This window comes from Talpa occidentalis, unplaced genomic scaffold (assembly GCF_014898055.3).
Source record: "Talpa occidentalis isolate TD23 unplaced genomic scaffold, MPIMG_talOcc4v2.1 talOcc4.3, whole genome shotgun sequence".
Classification (NCBI taxonomy): domain Eukaryota; kingdom Metazoa; phylum Chordata; class Mammalia; order Eulipotyphla; family Talpidae; genus Talpa; species Talpa occidentalis.
The window spans coordinates 30,646,511-30,662,247 of NW_023603184.1; the positions used below are offsets into that span (position 1 = coordinate 30,646,511).

General features: G+C 47.4%; 1 protein-coding gene across 1 annotated transcript in view; it reads left to right on the top strand.

The window, feature by feature from the left end:
* Window positions 1–15,737, top strand: part of INSC (INSC spindle orientation adaptor protein) — a 114,263-nt gene that overhangs the window by 95,013 nt on the left and 3,513 nt on the right. The window contains exons 9-12 of the mRNA XM_037521691.2: window positions 139–317; window positions 7,558–7,624; window positions 11,358–11,513; window positions 12,917–12,993. Coding sequence (XP_037377588.1) covers window positions 139–317; window positions 7,558–7,624; window positions 11,358–11,513; window positions 12,917–12,993 — 479 coding nt within the window. The remainder of the gene's footprint in view (window positions 1–138; window positions 318–7,557; window positions 7,625–11,357; window positions 11,514–12,916; window positions 12,994–15,737) is intronic.

Genomic DNA, 15,737 nt, shown 5'->3' on the forward strand with positions numbered 1-15,737 from the left:
ATCACTTTCCTCATGTGGTGTATAAATGAGTTCTCCAGCACCTGCCCAAACTGCCCCCAGACCATTTGTAGGAACCCAGGGAGCACTGAGCGGAAGACACTTGGCAGTGAAGCTATTTTCTTCCTTTTCACTCTTCAGAACTGTGCCAAGAGGCCTCATCTGGGGAAGTCTTCCTGTTGGCCTCTGCGGCCCTTGCCAACATCACCTTCTTCGACACGATGGCCTGCGAGATGCTCCTGCAGCTAAATGCCGTCCGCGTCCTTCTGGAAGCCTGCAGCGACAAACAGAGGGTGGACACACCTTACACCAGGGACCAGGTGCAAAGTTTGGGAGGGGCCAGGCAGGGGCTGTGGCCATAAGGGCAGAGGTCAGTAGGCCGGGGCTTAGGTGCTGGGCCGGAGGAGACAGCATGACAGGGCAGCACAGTCTGCTGGTGGTGTGTGTTCTCAACGTGGCTTGTTACTCTTAGGGCGTTTCTGTGATCCTCCCCCTCACCTGCTTCCTCCAACCTAGCCACTATGGCTGAATGAAAGCTTTGCAGCTCGTGGCTCACCTGTGTGCAGAGAGCACCTTCTGGTTCAGGTGTGCCCATTCCTCTGTCTTTATTCACCCCTGTGCTTTCTAGGAGACACAAGGACACTAGAAGCTCCCTTGTCCTCCTCCAAGCACCTGTAGCCTCATCGTTTCCGTGCCTGTCTCTCATCATACCCCACAGCAAGCTTCTTCCCTTCTCTGCCTCTGTCCAAAATGGTGGTTAAAACAGAGCCTTGATCCAGGCTTCAGCCCTTTTATCAATCTCAAGTCTTTGTATCTTTGAGCTCCATGTAAATTTTTGTTTGGGGTAAAGGGATTTTATACTAAGCATGTTTGAAAACATTGGAGAAGGAGGTTTCAAAGTGTCTTTGAGCTCTGAGGCTGTGGAATTCTATCCTGTTCCACCGCTGCCACATGCAGTCTGCTGTTTAACTATAAAGGGTAGGGGGACCAGTGGGTTTTAGGGCTGTAAATTCTACTAGGTCCCTGAACTGTAAGTTGGATGACCCTCACCCCCAACCCAGCTCATCCTGGTCTGCCTCTTAGCCCCCCACCCCACCTGTTTCTCCCAGCCTCATCACCACATCAAAGCTGCCATAGTTTCCTGTGCCAGCTCCTGCCGCAGGAAGTCCTTCTCCAATGGCTGCAGTCTCCTTGTTGTAAGGCCACACCTCACCATGCAGTATTGATTTTTCTCTTATTTATCACTTTCTAGTTATTTCATGTTCATTTTTTGACATTAAAAAACTTGAGGGCTTGGCCCATGTTCAGTATATATACTACCCCAGGATTTCTTGAAGCCTCTAGCCTAGAGCTGGCACTCCTGGTGAAATTCTTTAATTGCTTCTTTAGGTCACAAAAGGGAAGAAACAGTTCTTTCATCTCCTTAGAATCACTTCTGGAGAGGTAGCTGACTAGAGAAACTCCCAATCAGAGAGAATTGTCTAGTAAATAAGAATTGGCATAACCCTTATCCTATGAGGCTGGTGATGTTGGTTCCATTTTGTAGATAAGAATATTGAGACTTGAGAAGGTGTCCCTAAAATCATGTGGTTGGCAAGTAGCTAGCCTGCATTTAAGTCCTGTCCTGACCTATATCTTGGTCCTTAACTCTCTTCTGCTGCCATCACTGAAGTGGTGGCCTTAGACTGAGGGTGGATTCTGCCCAGACCATTTATTTATTCACTGAGTGACTTGGGACAAATTATAGCTTCTTGGATGTCAGTTTTTTCATCTATGAATTGGCACATGAATTTCTACCTTGCAGGGTTATTGTGAGGGTGAGATAGGGCCCGATGCAATACTTAGCCCCTACTGAGACCTTAGTAAGTGATGAACACTATTACTTTTCAAACTTGATACTCCAAGGAAGAATATGAATCACCCAAATCTTTAAACTCTGTCTTCCATGCCATGCAGGATAATGATTCCAGGCCTATTTTTCCTTGAAATCTCTCATTTCTTAGAGTTGAATAAACCATATTTTCAAAGTATGACAGTGAAAACAGAGTGGCGGCTAGTGAGTCTGACCTTGGCTTGGCAGTTGAGGAGACTGTCCAGTGTCCATTGCAGTCCCCCTATCTGTGGATGTATGGAATGGATGGGGAGGACCATCCATGCTCCTCTTCTCTTCTTCAGATGGGCCCTTCCATTTGGTCTCTCAACTACCTGACATGACTTCCGGTCCTTTCTTCTTCAGCTGTCTCTCCTGTGGCCAACTCTGGTCATTTCATATAAGATGTAGGAGTGAGGCAATAAGAACAGGGATTTGGGGGTTCAGTGACCTGGGTGCCAAGCTTTCCTGCCATTACTAATCATGTAACATTGGGCAATTCACTCTGAGCCTCACTATTCTCATCTGTGAACGGAGTTGAGTTGCATATTCCCAACAAAGTCGAAGTAAGAATTAAATAAACTGGGGGCCTCCCTGGTGGCACAGGGGTTAAAGTCTCAGCATTATCAAGCTAACAGCAGCCACTGCAACATGAGTTTGATGCCCTGCCAGGGAGCTAACCCACATGGCGCAGCAGACCTCTCCTGTCTCTCCTGCTGCTCCCCTCAGCTGTGTATTTCAGTAGATCTGCCTGTTCTGTTCCCCACTCTGTGTCTGGTGAATCCTCTCACTCCCTGCACCTCTAGCACAGACCCCAGTTCTTGTATGCATAAATAAATCTTTTTAAAAAGAACATTAAATAGATTTTTAGCACATAAGAACTTTAAATTACTGATAGTCCCTACGACATCATTATTAATATTACTCTTTGGGTGTGTAGCATACGGCCTTAAATGGGGAGCCTCTGGAGTTGAGTTTCCTTATTTGTAAAATGGGCATGATCTCTTCTAGCTCTATGTCCTGTGGCTCTATGTGCAGAGACCCCTCCCTTTGTCATCACAAGGCGTGACTGGCCCCCTCTGGAAACTTCCTAGGAAGTATGATTGATTCCTAGGAAGGCGGGGGCTTGGTGTGAGGGAAGAATGTGGTCAAGCCTTACGCACATGGAAGTTCAGAGTCTGGAATCAGGGATCTCCTGCTATCATCACACAGTTATCTCCCAGTCCTATCCTCTTCTCTTTACTCCCCTCTCCCCGGCCCTCCAAATTTGAGCCAGATACATCTCCTACCATCCACAGGAAGGTTTCACCTCTTGCCCTGACACAGAGCAACCACTTAGCTAGTGATAGTGCACCCATTAGAGAAACAAATGGCTCTTTCCTATGGCAGAGGGAGGATGAAGGTGACCAGAGGGCTCTCTGTACTGAAGACAAAGAAGATGAATTAGATGCTGAAGTGCTCACCAGCCCCAAAACACTTAGGAGATTAAATGCCTGTGAGGCTTCCGGTAATGCATCTGCTAGTGACGTCAGCACCGTGTGGAGCCTCTTGTCTTGGATCTACACTTTGTCCACCTGTGTTTGAACATCTCAGTGAGAACCTCTCTGTCATCCTGACAGCCTGAGTCCACTTAATTTGTCTGACAGAGGCCTGGATGTCCCTGCCCATTGCGTGCCCTACCTGGGCTGGGGGCAGACTTGGGTCTGAGCAACTCCATCGCCTCTGCTAATCTAGGGGTACTGGGTGCGGCCATCCATCCAGAAGAACAAGTCATCTGTGTGGCCTGTGTCCTCATCCTCAGGAAATTTTCTAGAGGTCATATTGCCAGAGAACCGAGCCACAGGTGCAACTTGGGAAAATGCTGTCTCCCTGCCCTGGCCTTTGTGGCTTCAGTGGCGTGGGGGGAGAAAGCATGTTCACAGAGACCTCAGCCTTCTCTCAAACATTTTCATTCTCAAATCATTGTCCTTGACTTAATTCTTTCTGCTCATTGGCAGAGAAGGTGGCGTGGAGAGAAGATGGCAGGGAAGAAGGAGGCACCAGATTTCCCTTAGAGACCAAAAGGATTTGGTCTCAGCACTGTAGTTGACCTGGTATCATAGCATTCTAGAGTTAACACAGGAGTAGTGGAGATCTAAATAGTCCACCCAGCAATTAAAGAGCCGTTCTCATTACAGTCATGTAAACTGTTGGCCTTTTTGCCGTCACTACTGCAAAACATAAAATCCATCCTAACTCCTCATTCAATATATGTCAGGTTTTCTGTGTGTGAGTCCTATGAGATCAATGTGCCCATCTTCATTTGGGTATACTGGGTACTGGCCTGGTCTTCAACATTTATTTACAACATAGCAAATGGAAGGGACAGAGGTGGAGTTGGAGTGTGATCTGGGCTGACTACTGAGACATACATAGCGAGGTGTGGAGATAAGCTTGTGCCTGCTGTGGGATCAGCAGCAGGGTCTTGTGGACAAGAAACTTCCCTGGGCAGCATAGGGTATACCTTCTCCTCAGTGTGTAAGCTGATGTGAGAAGGCTTTGCCTACCTCCTTCTTACCACACAGGGACATTTTCTCTTGAATCAGTGACATGGGAGTTTGTCTGCTACTCTGACTCAATTTACTATTTGCTACAATTTTCTTGTGGTGTTCTGTCTTTGGAAGGTCAAAGGACAAATGATTTCACAAGGCCACAGAAGGTAATGGATACAGACTTTGTTGGTTTCTGTGCTGGAGAAGGGCTTTTCCAGCTCTGGGATCTTGCCTCCCAGTGGGTGGGACCTCACACTGGCAGCATGTTTGCCAACACTGGGTGTTGCATTGGCTAGTACCCCTTGACTCAATATTTCGATGCCCGGGTATTTTTAGACTGTTCCCCAGAGATAAATGATAATTATTTAACAACTATTCTGAGTGCTTGACAAAACATTAATTCATTTAATTCTCATAACAGTCTTATGAATTATTTTATCTTTGGCTGACCCAAAGATGTCCCCATCTTAATCATCAAAATTTATGAATATACTATCTGACATGGCCATAAGGATTTTGCCAATGTGATTAAGAATCTTGATATAGGAATATTATCCTGAAATATTCATATGAGCCAGTGTAACCAGGAGGGCTCTTAAAAGATGGAGACAGAAGGGTCAGAGCCAGAGAAAGTTGAATGAAATGCAATTGAAGAAGCAGAAATCAGAGATCAGGGTCAAGGAATGCAATTAAGGAAGAAACTAAAAAAAGCAAGGAAATGGAATCTCCCATAAAACCCCTGGAAGAAATGCAACTGTGTCAGCATCTTGGTTTTAGTTCATTCATCCATTTGATTCTAACCTCCAGAACTGCAAGGTTGAAATTGTGTTGTGTTAAGCCACTAAGTTTGTGGTAATTTGTTATAGCAGCAATAGAATACTAATACACTCAGAAACTACAGCAAAGAAAGGTTACATAAGATGGCCAAGATCTTATGGAAAATAAATGACAGAGCCAAGATCTGGAACTAGGCTGATCTGTGTGCTTAACCACTATGCTGCACTATCTCCTATGTGGGTCCTCTCTCGAGGTGGATATCCTCATTTTTCCCCAAATACCTGCAGAGGGAATGGTTTACATTCTCTCTGGAGGAATAGGACTTAATTAAAATCATCAGACAGGATTGAATTAGCACAGGCTGGGGAAACCTGTCTGCCTGGCTCCTAAACTCTGTCCCCTGATAGCATCACTCCCTTGCATCAGCTAGGTCACCCAATTGTCCCTGGATTCCCAACTCTGCCTGTGAGAAGAAGTATTGAACCCCTCCCTCTATATCACAGTGCATACAAGGATGTTTCAAAAGGGGGGACTAATTGGCATTTATTCAAATTGTGCTTAATTGAATACTTCATCTGCACCTCAGAAAACCACATGGGGTACAGACTCTGCAAAGAGGAAGTAATTTTCATTAACAGGATCTAAATTAGTCTGACACAAAGACCTACCTGTGCCTGTGATACAGTTAATAATTGCTATGTAACGAAGCTGGTGCTACAGACAAAGGTTTCCTTTTTCTTTTCTAATTTTGCCCCTTCCTTTCTTCCTTCCTTCCTTTCTCTCTTCCTCTCCCCTCCCTTCTTTGGATCTTGGTGTCAACTAGTGACTTGATGCCAGAGGCTGCTGAAGTTGGGTGCAACTGCTCCTGTGTGGTGAGAATCAAGGCTGCCGCTAACAGCTTGAGAAAACCAAATCACCTGTAAGCCGACATCAACTGGGCTTCCTGTTACCTTCCTCATAAACCATGCACTTCATGCCTCTCAGAGAACCTTCTATTTTTTTTAACTGGATTTTCACCCATAATTTCTGTTCTGACTCCTTCCACTTAGCCTACAAACCCAATCCTGAAAGGGGGCAGAGAGCGTCCAAGGACTAAACCTCATTTAATCCTGTTGTTATTTTTGAGTGTAAATAGGAGCTTGTCACACCTCTCATAAAACATCTGGTGAGGCAGAATTTCTTCCTGGATAAGGCTTCTGGGGCATTCCCCTGTCCCTCTCCAGCAACCCACCTCAGCTCATCAGGGCTCACCCACGGGGTCCCCAACCTGGCCAAAGCTGGGCTGGCTGACAGCATAGCAGCCTCAGAATGCACATCCTGTCAACATGTGTTTAGTGGGGGGACTTATTCTCGTAAGAGAGCAAAAGCTTTCCTTTTTGCTTAAAAGAAGAGATTTGCTGTATGCATTAATTATTTTGAGTCATATACTGTCTCAGAGGTGGGGCCTGACCTCCAATATCCCTGGCATAAAGTTTGAAGAGACTTTAAGAGAGGCCTGTGCCAGTGTTTCCATTCAGTTTTATTTTACTTGCCACTAGAGGGCGCTGTCCACTTCTGTGGGAGTGGGTGAGTGTTCATTTTGCTGTTTGTGTCAGGAGCAGTGCTGTGGGGGGCATGCAGGCACCCCCTATGCAGCATATTTCAGGGATGTTTTGGGGTTTTCTGCAAGTCCCTTGCCCACCCATTCCTTAGTCCAGTTTTGTGCTGTGAGTTCTCTCTGCAAACTTGATTATGCCAGGGTAGATGGGCATGGGACACTGCTGCTTTCCCAGGCCTTGAAGTGGTAATCAAGGCCACCGGGTGTCAGCCAGTCAGAGCCCTTCAGTGAAGACTGACAAGTGAGGTTTGCAGGCTACAAACCTGTGAAGCAGAGCTGAGCGTGAGCTTTCTTGTTGAGTCCAAAGGGTGTAATGCTGCCCTTTGATTCCACTCATGTCCTCTAACTCAACCTTAGTCACCACTAGCTTCAGGTTGAAAGTAGGTTGAGCTCAATATCAGGGCAAGAAGCCCAGTCCACGGTGGGGCTAGCCAGGAACCTGCCAGTTCTGCTTGTATCTCAGGACCTGGAGCCAGAGGGACCCTGCAGAAAAATGATGGGGCCCTTGTTTTCACTCAGCGTGTCACTTGACACTGTTCTCTCCCCCAGGTTTGGCGTGCCTAGGGGCCATCCCAGGGCTACACACTGCTGAGTGGGTGTCAGTCATGGGGGAACACATCTAGGTGGCAGGGCCCATGAAGCAGGAAGAAAATCCCCTGGAAGGATGAGCCAGGTGGCTGGAAAGGAGTCACAGGCTAAATGAAAGCTCCTGGCTCACCTATGTGTAGAGAGCACCTTTTGGCTCAGGTGTACCATTTTCTTAGCTTCACAATTCTCTCTTCCAGATCGTGACCATCTTGGCCAACATGTCCGTGCTAGAGCAGTGCGCCTCTGACATCATCCAGGAGAATGGTATGTGCCAGCAGGTGCTAGTTGTGTGGGTGATGCAGCTTTGCAGGACCAAGTGCCTGTGCGAGGCCACTGTGTAAGTGTGTAAATACAGACAGGTGATCTCCACATTTGCACAAGCATAGATCTGTGTGCTATGTGTGCAAGTGCACCACAGGTTGGCTGCCTGGCAACTGGGAACAGTGAGGAGGACTTCTTCAGGCTGGGAAGTAAGGGAGCAGAGGTGCTAATGAGGACAAGTGAGCCGGGAGCTGGGTCGCTGCCTCTGCTCTTGTTAAACTCCTTTCTCCTAGATTGTTTCTCTGTTTTAACAAACCTATGCACTTCCCCCCACCCACCCCATTGCTCTATTAGTGGTTGAATGATATAGTTTTTTGTTAACTTTATGTCACTAAGCTGACAGAGAAGAGCTTTATGGAGCCAGTTGAAGATGAGAGGCCAAGGGGTGTCTTGGTGGTGACTTCCTTCAACACTTGGAGGCTTAAACTCAGGTGGTCAGCGGGAGAGGGTCTCATGGGCCTGTGGTTTTAGGCTTGGAATATCTGGCATTTGTACAGATAATTATGGTTTACAAAGTGCCACTGGCAGGCTCATCCAGTCAGCAGTTACTGCGTAGGACAGTGAGAACAGAGATGAAGAAACCCTTGCCTTTGTCCTAGATGATCACCCACTCTGGAAGGAGAGTCCAACAGGACAAAATTGATAGATGACAAAAGTATCTCATCTCCCATGAAGCAGCGTGGCAGAGGGAGGACGGCTCAGTGGTTGAGACCCTGAAAATGGGAAACAGAATGTCTGGGCTTGACTCCTGACTTTTTTTTTTTTATTTTTGCATAGAACTGGGGTGTAGGCCAGAGGTGTGGGGGATGAGAGGATTCACCAGAGACAGAGTGGGGAGCAGAACTGTTGGATTTTACTGAAACACACTGCTAAGGTCAACAGCAGGTGAGACAGGAGAGGTCTGCTGCGCCATGTAGGTTAGTTCCCTGTCTGGGAATCAAACTCAGGCCATTGCAGTGGGCCATTGGGGTGGTAACACTGAGCCTTAACCCCTAGGCACCAGAGGGGACTGACTCCTGACTGTTTTGCTAGGGGCAAAACCTCTGTTTTTCCATCTGCAAAATGGGAACAATAGTAGTACTTGCCACATAGGGATGATATGAGGATTACTCTAAAGAATGTTCAAGGAGGATCTGGCTCAGAATAAATGCCAGGTTGAGTGTAGCTTTTTAGAAATCAGCGGTAGTTTCAAGAGGCCCAATGGAAGAGGGTTTGATGAATGAGCTATTTACAAAAGGGGGCAGAACTGCAGTGGTCAGCAATGTTGAGGATGCAATCATAAGGCAGTAGGGCCCCTCAGTCTAGACAGAGTAAGCCTGCTGTGCAGGCTGGTTTGAAGGACTGTCCTCTAACCAGTGTGTTTGAGACTCTGAGATGCCCTCCCTGTCAGCCAGGTGACTTCATCTCTGTACTGCCCCGTGTTGCCAGATGAAGAGGGCTGGATGGAGGAGCCACTCTGGTGACCAGAGGCTCTGACTACATTGGGAGCAGGCCAGGGCGGCCCCCGCTCTTGCTTGTCAGTCCATTGACATCCACCTTTCAGCTAGTTCTGCTTTTCCCTCAGCAGTTGGGACTGAGCTGAAGGGATGTTGGGGAGGGAACACAGTGTCGAGGCTGATCTCTGCAGCTTTAACTCCCTACAACTCTGGCAGCTCTTCTGGCCTTGAGTCTGTTCAGAACTTAGGAAACACATTCTGGATTTCACTGGGCAGCCCCAATTTCGAGCATCCTGTCTTTTTCTAGTTAAGACTTATGAAGTATTACTTACAGGAAATGTTTGTAGACATTTGTAAGGTTCTTCACATGAACACAGTCATATCCATTCATTTGCTCGTTATCCAACTAATATTTGAGCTAAGCACTCTCCTGGGTACTTTACATATATCCATGGAGGAAATGGACAAAAAAAAATCCAAACTGTAAGTTTCCAGGTGCAAAGCTTAGATTTGGAAATTGGCTTCTTCACGGAGACCTTGGTCAGGAGGAGTTAGTACAATTTCTTGGGCTTGAAGTTCATCCCAAAGTTAGCATTTGGGTGCCCTTTATTCATGTCCCCACAGGCTGTAACATTTATACCACAGGACATTAACACCGTGACTTCAACTCAGGGACAGTGTGGCCTAGAGGGAGCCTGAGACCATGTTCCATTCAGTGGCTGGGAAGGGGGTTTGGGAAGAAGCTCTTTTCCCAGAGCATAGTGTGTGGTGGCAGCATTAATAGGAGCTAAGAAAGGAAGAACCCCTCAAGTCTATAGGAGGGAGAATTAGGGCACTTATGAAGCTCATTAGAAAGAGAAATAGCTCTTCTCCAGGACTCTGAGCCTCTGCGCTGGGACCCAGGAGAGTTAGAATTGCATCCGGTTCACATTAGATGCAGAGAAGCATGTGGCTGAGACACTGGAATCCACTGACTCCTGTGTGAACCTGGAAAGTCATGTCCTCTCTCTAGATCTCAGCGCTCATCTGTGAAATGGGGATAGGGAAGGGTTAGGCTAGAAGAATTTTACAGGTCCTTTAGGCTTCATGGTAAGTCAGAGGTTACATATAGGATCCAGACAGGAAATATAAACTGGTGACATGATTCAGTAAGGACTAGATCAATCCCATTTGAAAGCATAAGCTTATAACAAGCTCTAGCAAACTGTTGTCATGCAGAAATGTGGGCTCAGTGTTTTTAGATCAGGAGGTAATTTTTTAGAAACATGAAATTTGGGATTTTTATGAACATCTCCCAGTTTTCCTATTAGAAAATTTTAAAAAAGTATTGCCACTGTGTGGAGCAATCAAACAAACCAAAATAGCTCTGCAGGCCATGCTTGGTTTAAGTTCTGAGCTGGTAAGAGCCCCTGGGTACAGAAAATGCGAGTGAATAAGCTGGGGAAGTTGGGGAATACCTCCCACAGAATGTGGGCTTTTACTACAACCTGCAGGAGGGGAACTATTTAGATGGGGCATGAAAGGAAAAGAAACAGGTCAGCAAAGGCATGAGGTGGCATGGATGTGGGAATGGGTTTGTAGGAGAATGAGAAGATAGTTCTGGCTTTAGGGGAGGTGGAGAGGTTTCGCAAGACCGAATTTGTGCCTAAAGCTCTCTGTGCAGCTACTTTACCCCCTTCCCGTGCTTGAATATCATCTAGAACAGTTCATCTAGTGATTACCCACCCCTAGGTTTGACTCTTCCCACCAGGTGCCCATGACCTCTGGACCTGCCTCAGATGCAGCCTGCCCCAGAGGTGAAGAGGTGCAGAGAATAACCAGATTACCTAAGTTCTGACACCAGCTCTCCGACTACTAACTGCATGACCTTGGGCAAGACACTTCCCTTCTCTTTGGGCTGCAAAGTGAACTATAACAATACCTCACTCACAAGGCTATTAGCAGGTTTTGGGGATCATGTATTTTCTATGCACTTGGCACAATACCAGGCATATAGTAAAAGCTCAGTGATCACCTTAAAAAATAATTGAAAGGGATGTATGTCCTCCCTCCAGCTTCAAGCATAGTGACTCGGAACAGGGAGCCAGGGACATGCCTCAGGTAGAAGGAGTAGAGGAAGTGCCTTGTTTGGTGTCCTCCCAGGGGTCACCCCCTACGTCATCACGACAGCCTTTGTTTGAGTCCTCAGGTAGCCATGCAGCTGGGAGGTGGGCGCCAACTGTTTACCACTTCCTGCCCAGGGGTGCAGCTGATCATGGGCATGCTGTCTGAGAAGCCAAGGTCTGGGACCCCTGCTGAAGTGGCAGCCTGCGAGAGGGTCCAGCAGAAGGCTGCGGTGACCCTGGCGCGTCTCTGCCGAGACCCAGCTGTGGCGCGGGAGGCCGTGCGGCTGAGCTGTAAGTGTGCGGGCTATGGCTGGAGTGGAGCAGGGTGGGGGCCGGGATCAGCCCTGATTTCATGGTGGCAACAAAGGAATGGCTAGGGTGAGCCCCACTCTACTGTGCTGGAAAGTGCCAGGTTGGAAGCCTTATATGGCTGTCACCTGGGGCTGAAATGACAGAGGGGAAGGGCCTGGCCAGGTTGAAGTTGACCAGAACAGTGACTCACCTGCAGACATTTTGTTTATAGGACCCCATTCTTACATCTCATTCACTTCCCATTCATTCATTCATTCATTCACTTGCTCATTTGTTTACTGATCCACTCATTGGCTCCTGAATCCATCCCTTTGTTGATTAACTCACTCATTAAAGCCCTCGTTCATTCACTCATGTATTCATCCAATAATACGTTGGAGCTCCTGCTCTGTGCTGGGCTCTCTTCTCGGTGCTGGGCATAGAACACTGATGTGGCTCTGGCCACATGGGCTTATGGCTGAAGCAGGGGGCAAAATGTGTATTTGTGTGTATAGAGGGGTGCTCAACGCACGACCCTGGCACAGTCAGCACACAGGGGGAGAAGCCCATGCATATCTGGATAGGTCAAAGAATATTTTCACAGGGATGTGCGTCTTCAGTGTGGTTTCAGGGCTGTTCTGCTGTTAAGGCTGAGCAAAGTGGAAGCATGAGAAGAGTGATTGCAGTGACATGCACCATCCACGTACCCCACGGACAGCAAGAAGGGACCCTGGGGAAGCAGAGGGCTCCCACTCCACCATGCTTTTATGGAGGATAATCACATTTTATCTACCTTCTATCATTATCTGGGAATGCATTGTGCGTTGCATTGTTTTTGCATTTTGTTTTTAGAGTTTGAAAAGTCAATTTGCATTGAAAAGCAAAGACATACATTTAACTCTTCTGTAAAGGTCTAGGAAACACTGAGATACTGGCAATTTTCTGTAATTTTTGCCACCATGTATTTTCTGACTAAAATAGGTAACTGGTTAAACAACAACAACAACAGATACCAGGTAGTTCCATTGGTAAAGATGTAAACATTGAACACAGCTCTGGTAAAATCAGACGTTCCTAAATAGAAGTCCTATAGAAAGACGGGGGCAGGTCTCCTGCTGCGGTCCCCACTCAGTTCATCTCTGGCCAGTCTTCTGGTACTTTGGGGTTTTGCTTTTGATGCTCCAGTTCATCCTGGCTTTCACCAGGGTCTACTTATGTCACTAACTGACACAGTCTCCACCACAAGGACCTCCAGGTGGGTCCAGCCCCTTCCTTGGGTGTTTTGGCTCCATGACAGGGACCCTGAGCAGTGCCTCTCTCCACAGAGCCCAGCAGAGGGCTGCATGAGAGGCACTGGCCCCATCTCATTTCCTGGCATGAGGTTCGCCCTGGTTCTCTTGCAGGTATGTCCCGTCTCATTGAGCTCTGCCGATCGCCTGCTGAGAGGAACAGCAGTGATGCTGTGCTCGTGGCCTGTCTGGTGAGTGCCCCATCCCCCAACTTCCCTCTTAGGCTTCGGCAGGAAGACCAGGGGTGGCCAGGAGAGCAGGCTGTGCCACAGTGGGCTTATGTCAGCCATGAAACTTCTGTAGGCTCCAACTTGCCTCTTTAAAATGGTGAATGTTGATAAGAGTAATAAGTTGATTCATTTAATTCATAAAATTGTGGCAATTGCATGAGGTCATGTATGTGGTTCCTTTTAGTAACCACTATCCTATAAGGTTCATTGAGATCAAGGCTAGAGGCAACTGCCAGCAGAATGCTAGGGGGTGACGACGGTGATGCTTTGGTGTTTTCAGCACATAGTCCTAGGGTGGGCCTGTCTCCTGCCTGTTCCACAGTGGACATTGTGAGAAAAGCCCCCCCCCTTCCTCCTTGGACAGAGCCCCTCTCCTAACACTCCCCCTACTCGGTAGCTACCTCTTCCTTTGTGAACAGCGACTGGACAAGATAATGTAAGACCAGACAGAATATTATCCAGCAGCCCCCAGGATCTCCAAGCAGTTGATCTGGGGAGTTCCCCACCCCACTTCTCCTTGATGCCTGAGTCCACCATGAGATATCAAGAGACCCAGATGGGGAATGCTCTTTGTCTCTGCACTTCTCCCTGTTGGGGCTTAATGAATTCCAGAGCAGAGCAGCTTCCAGCTGGAAGAGCGAAGGAGCAGAATGTAATTGTAGAAACAGGCCATTTAACTTTCAGAAGGCCTTGCCAGATCCTGGGAGGGTCCTCAAAGAACCAGAGGGAGATAGGTCTTGAGGATCTTTAAGCAATTTCACAGTAGTGCCCCCTCCTTACTACATTTTTTTTTTAATTTATTTATTTTTACACAAGAACAGGGGTACAGGCCAGATGCATGGGAGGGTGAGAGGATTCACCAGAGACAGAGCAGGGAACAGAACAGGCAGACTGACTGAAATACACTGCTGAGGGGAGCAGTGGGCAAGACAGGAGAGGTCTGCTTTGCCATGTGGAATTCTCGCTGGCCAGCGGGGATCAAACCCTCACTGCAGAGGCTGCGGACAGCTTCACAGTGCGGCGCTCAACCACCTGTGCCACCAGGGAGGCCCCTTACTACATTTTTAATCTGATCTCCTCTCATTTCTGGGAGTTCCTAAGGGGAATTGCACAGGGGTAGAAACAGCAGGGCATTACCATTAGACAGAACTGTCTTGGTTGTGCTGTTAATGGGATGTGTGACATTGGGTGGGTCTCTAAGTGTTCTAAGCTTTAGTCAAAAATATTTACTGAGTGATTCTATGTGCATGCGTTCTTCAAGGCCTTGGGGACACAGCTGTGGGGAAAAGAGGAAAAGTATAGGCTGCTCTCGTGGGGCTTTTTTTCTGGTAGCTTCAGAATAACCTTAACCTTTTTTAGGCTTTTAGCCATCTACCTGGTAAAGCTTTTGGATTCCTTCTCAGACTAATGTTTTAAATGCATAAAATAAAAGACATAGAATTAAAAGGGAAAGCAATTATGTCCTAAAAAGAACATTCAGACTAATGATACATTAATATATGCACTTTTAAATTAATGCATTAAATAAAGACCTACCAGTGTGTCTAATAAATATTGTAGTCTCAACCAGTGGAGAGTGTAAATGATATTTGAGGGCACCGCCAGCAACTGTGGTATGATATGAAAGTGTCTGTGGTTTCTACTGGTCAGCCAGTTACAGGGTTTGCTGAGACACCTGCTTGGTTGCTACATTCACAACCGAAGGAAATTTTGTTACAGCTAAAGGTTTATGAGTAGAAAGATGTCATTATTTTTCATCCAAGTTCACAAACCTTTTTATTCCTGTCTGGTCTTGTGAGTAAAACAGAGAGAGCTCGTACCTGGCAAACACATTATCATTGGCTCCAACTACCATTATCTTCACAACTCAGGTAACCAGCCACTGCCTGACACTGAATGGGGCCTGAGGCCTATGGGGATGGGTCCAAGCTTTGGGGGACCATGTTCAACTGGACAATTGTTACCATTGCTTTTCTATTTTCACTAGTCAGATGAAGAACTCACAAAGGGAGTGTTATGTACTCTCTCCAATCACCTGGAAGACTTCCCAGTAGATTCAGTCTATCCTTATGGAGGAGTTATTTCATGCTGGAGAGAGCTCCTCCCTCCCTGTGAATGCTGGGCTAGTTTTTTTCAGGACAGCTTACCACCATGAAGCCTCTATGGTCCATCTGTCCATAGTTCCCCATGACCTACAGCTACTGTTGGGCCCTGAGCCCTGGAGGCCACCCCACTGTGTCCAGGCCCTGTCCAGACTGACTGGACACTGTGCTTTGGCCTTTGCCCCTAGCAGATGCCCTCACTACGCCTCTGCCTGCCTCTCTTTCAGGGCCCTGCTCAGAATCCCTGTCCCCCATGAGGCCTCCCAGGGGCTCTCTGGAGCTTTAGGAGGGGAAGTTCACAATATGTGCCGTCACTACTGGCTGCATCTTATTTTCCCTGGTGGGAGGCAGGCTGTGCTGTCCAGTGTTCTGGGTATTCTAAAGAGATGTTCTTGGAATCGAAACAGACCTGCCCAGCACTAACTTTTCCACCAGACCATCCTGTTTCCAGCCATACTCTCTCCTCATGTCTTATGCCTGGTCTTGCTTCTACTGCTCATTGTGGGGATTTTTATTTCTCCCCCGCAGACCTGGAACCTTAGGGTGCTTTCTCATCTCTTTGTATCTTCTTGGGTTTGAAGACTGTTTCTTGCCTGACTTCTG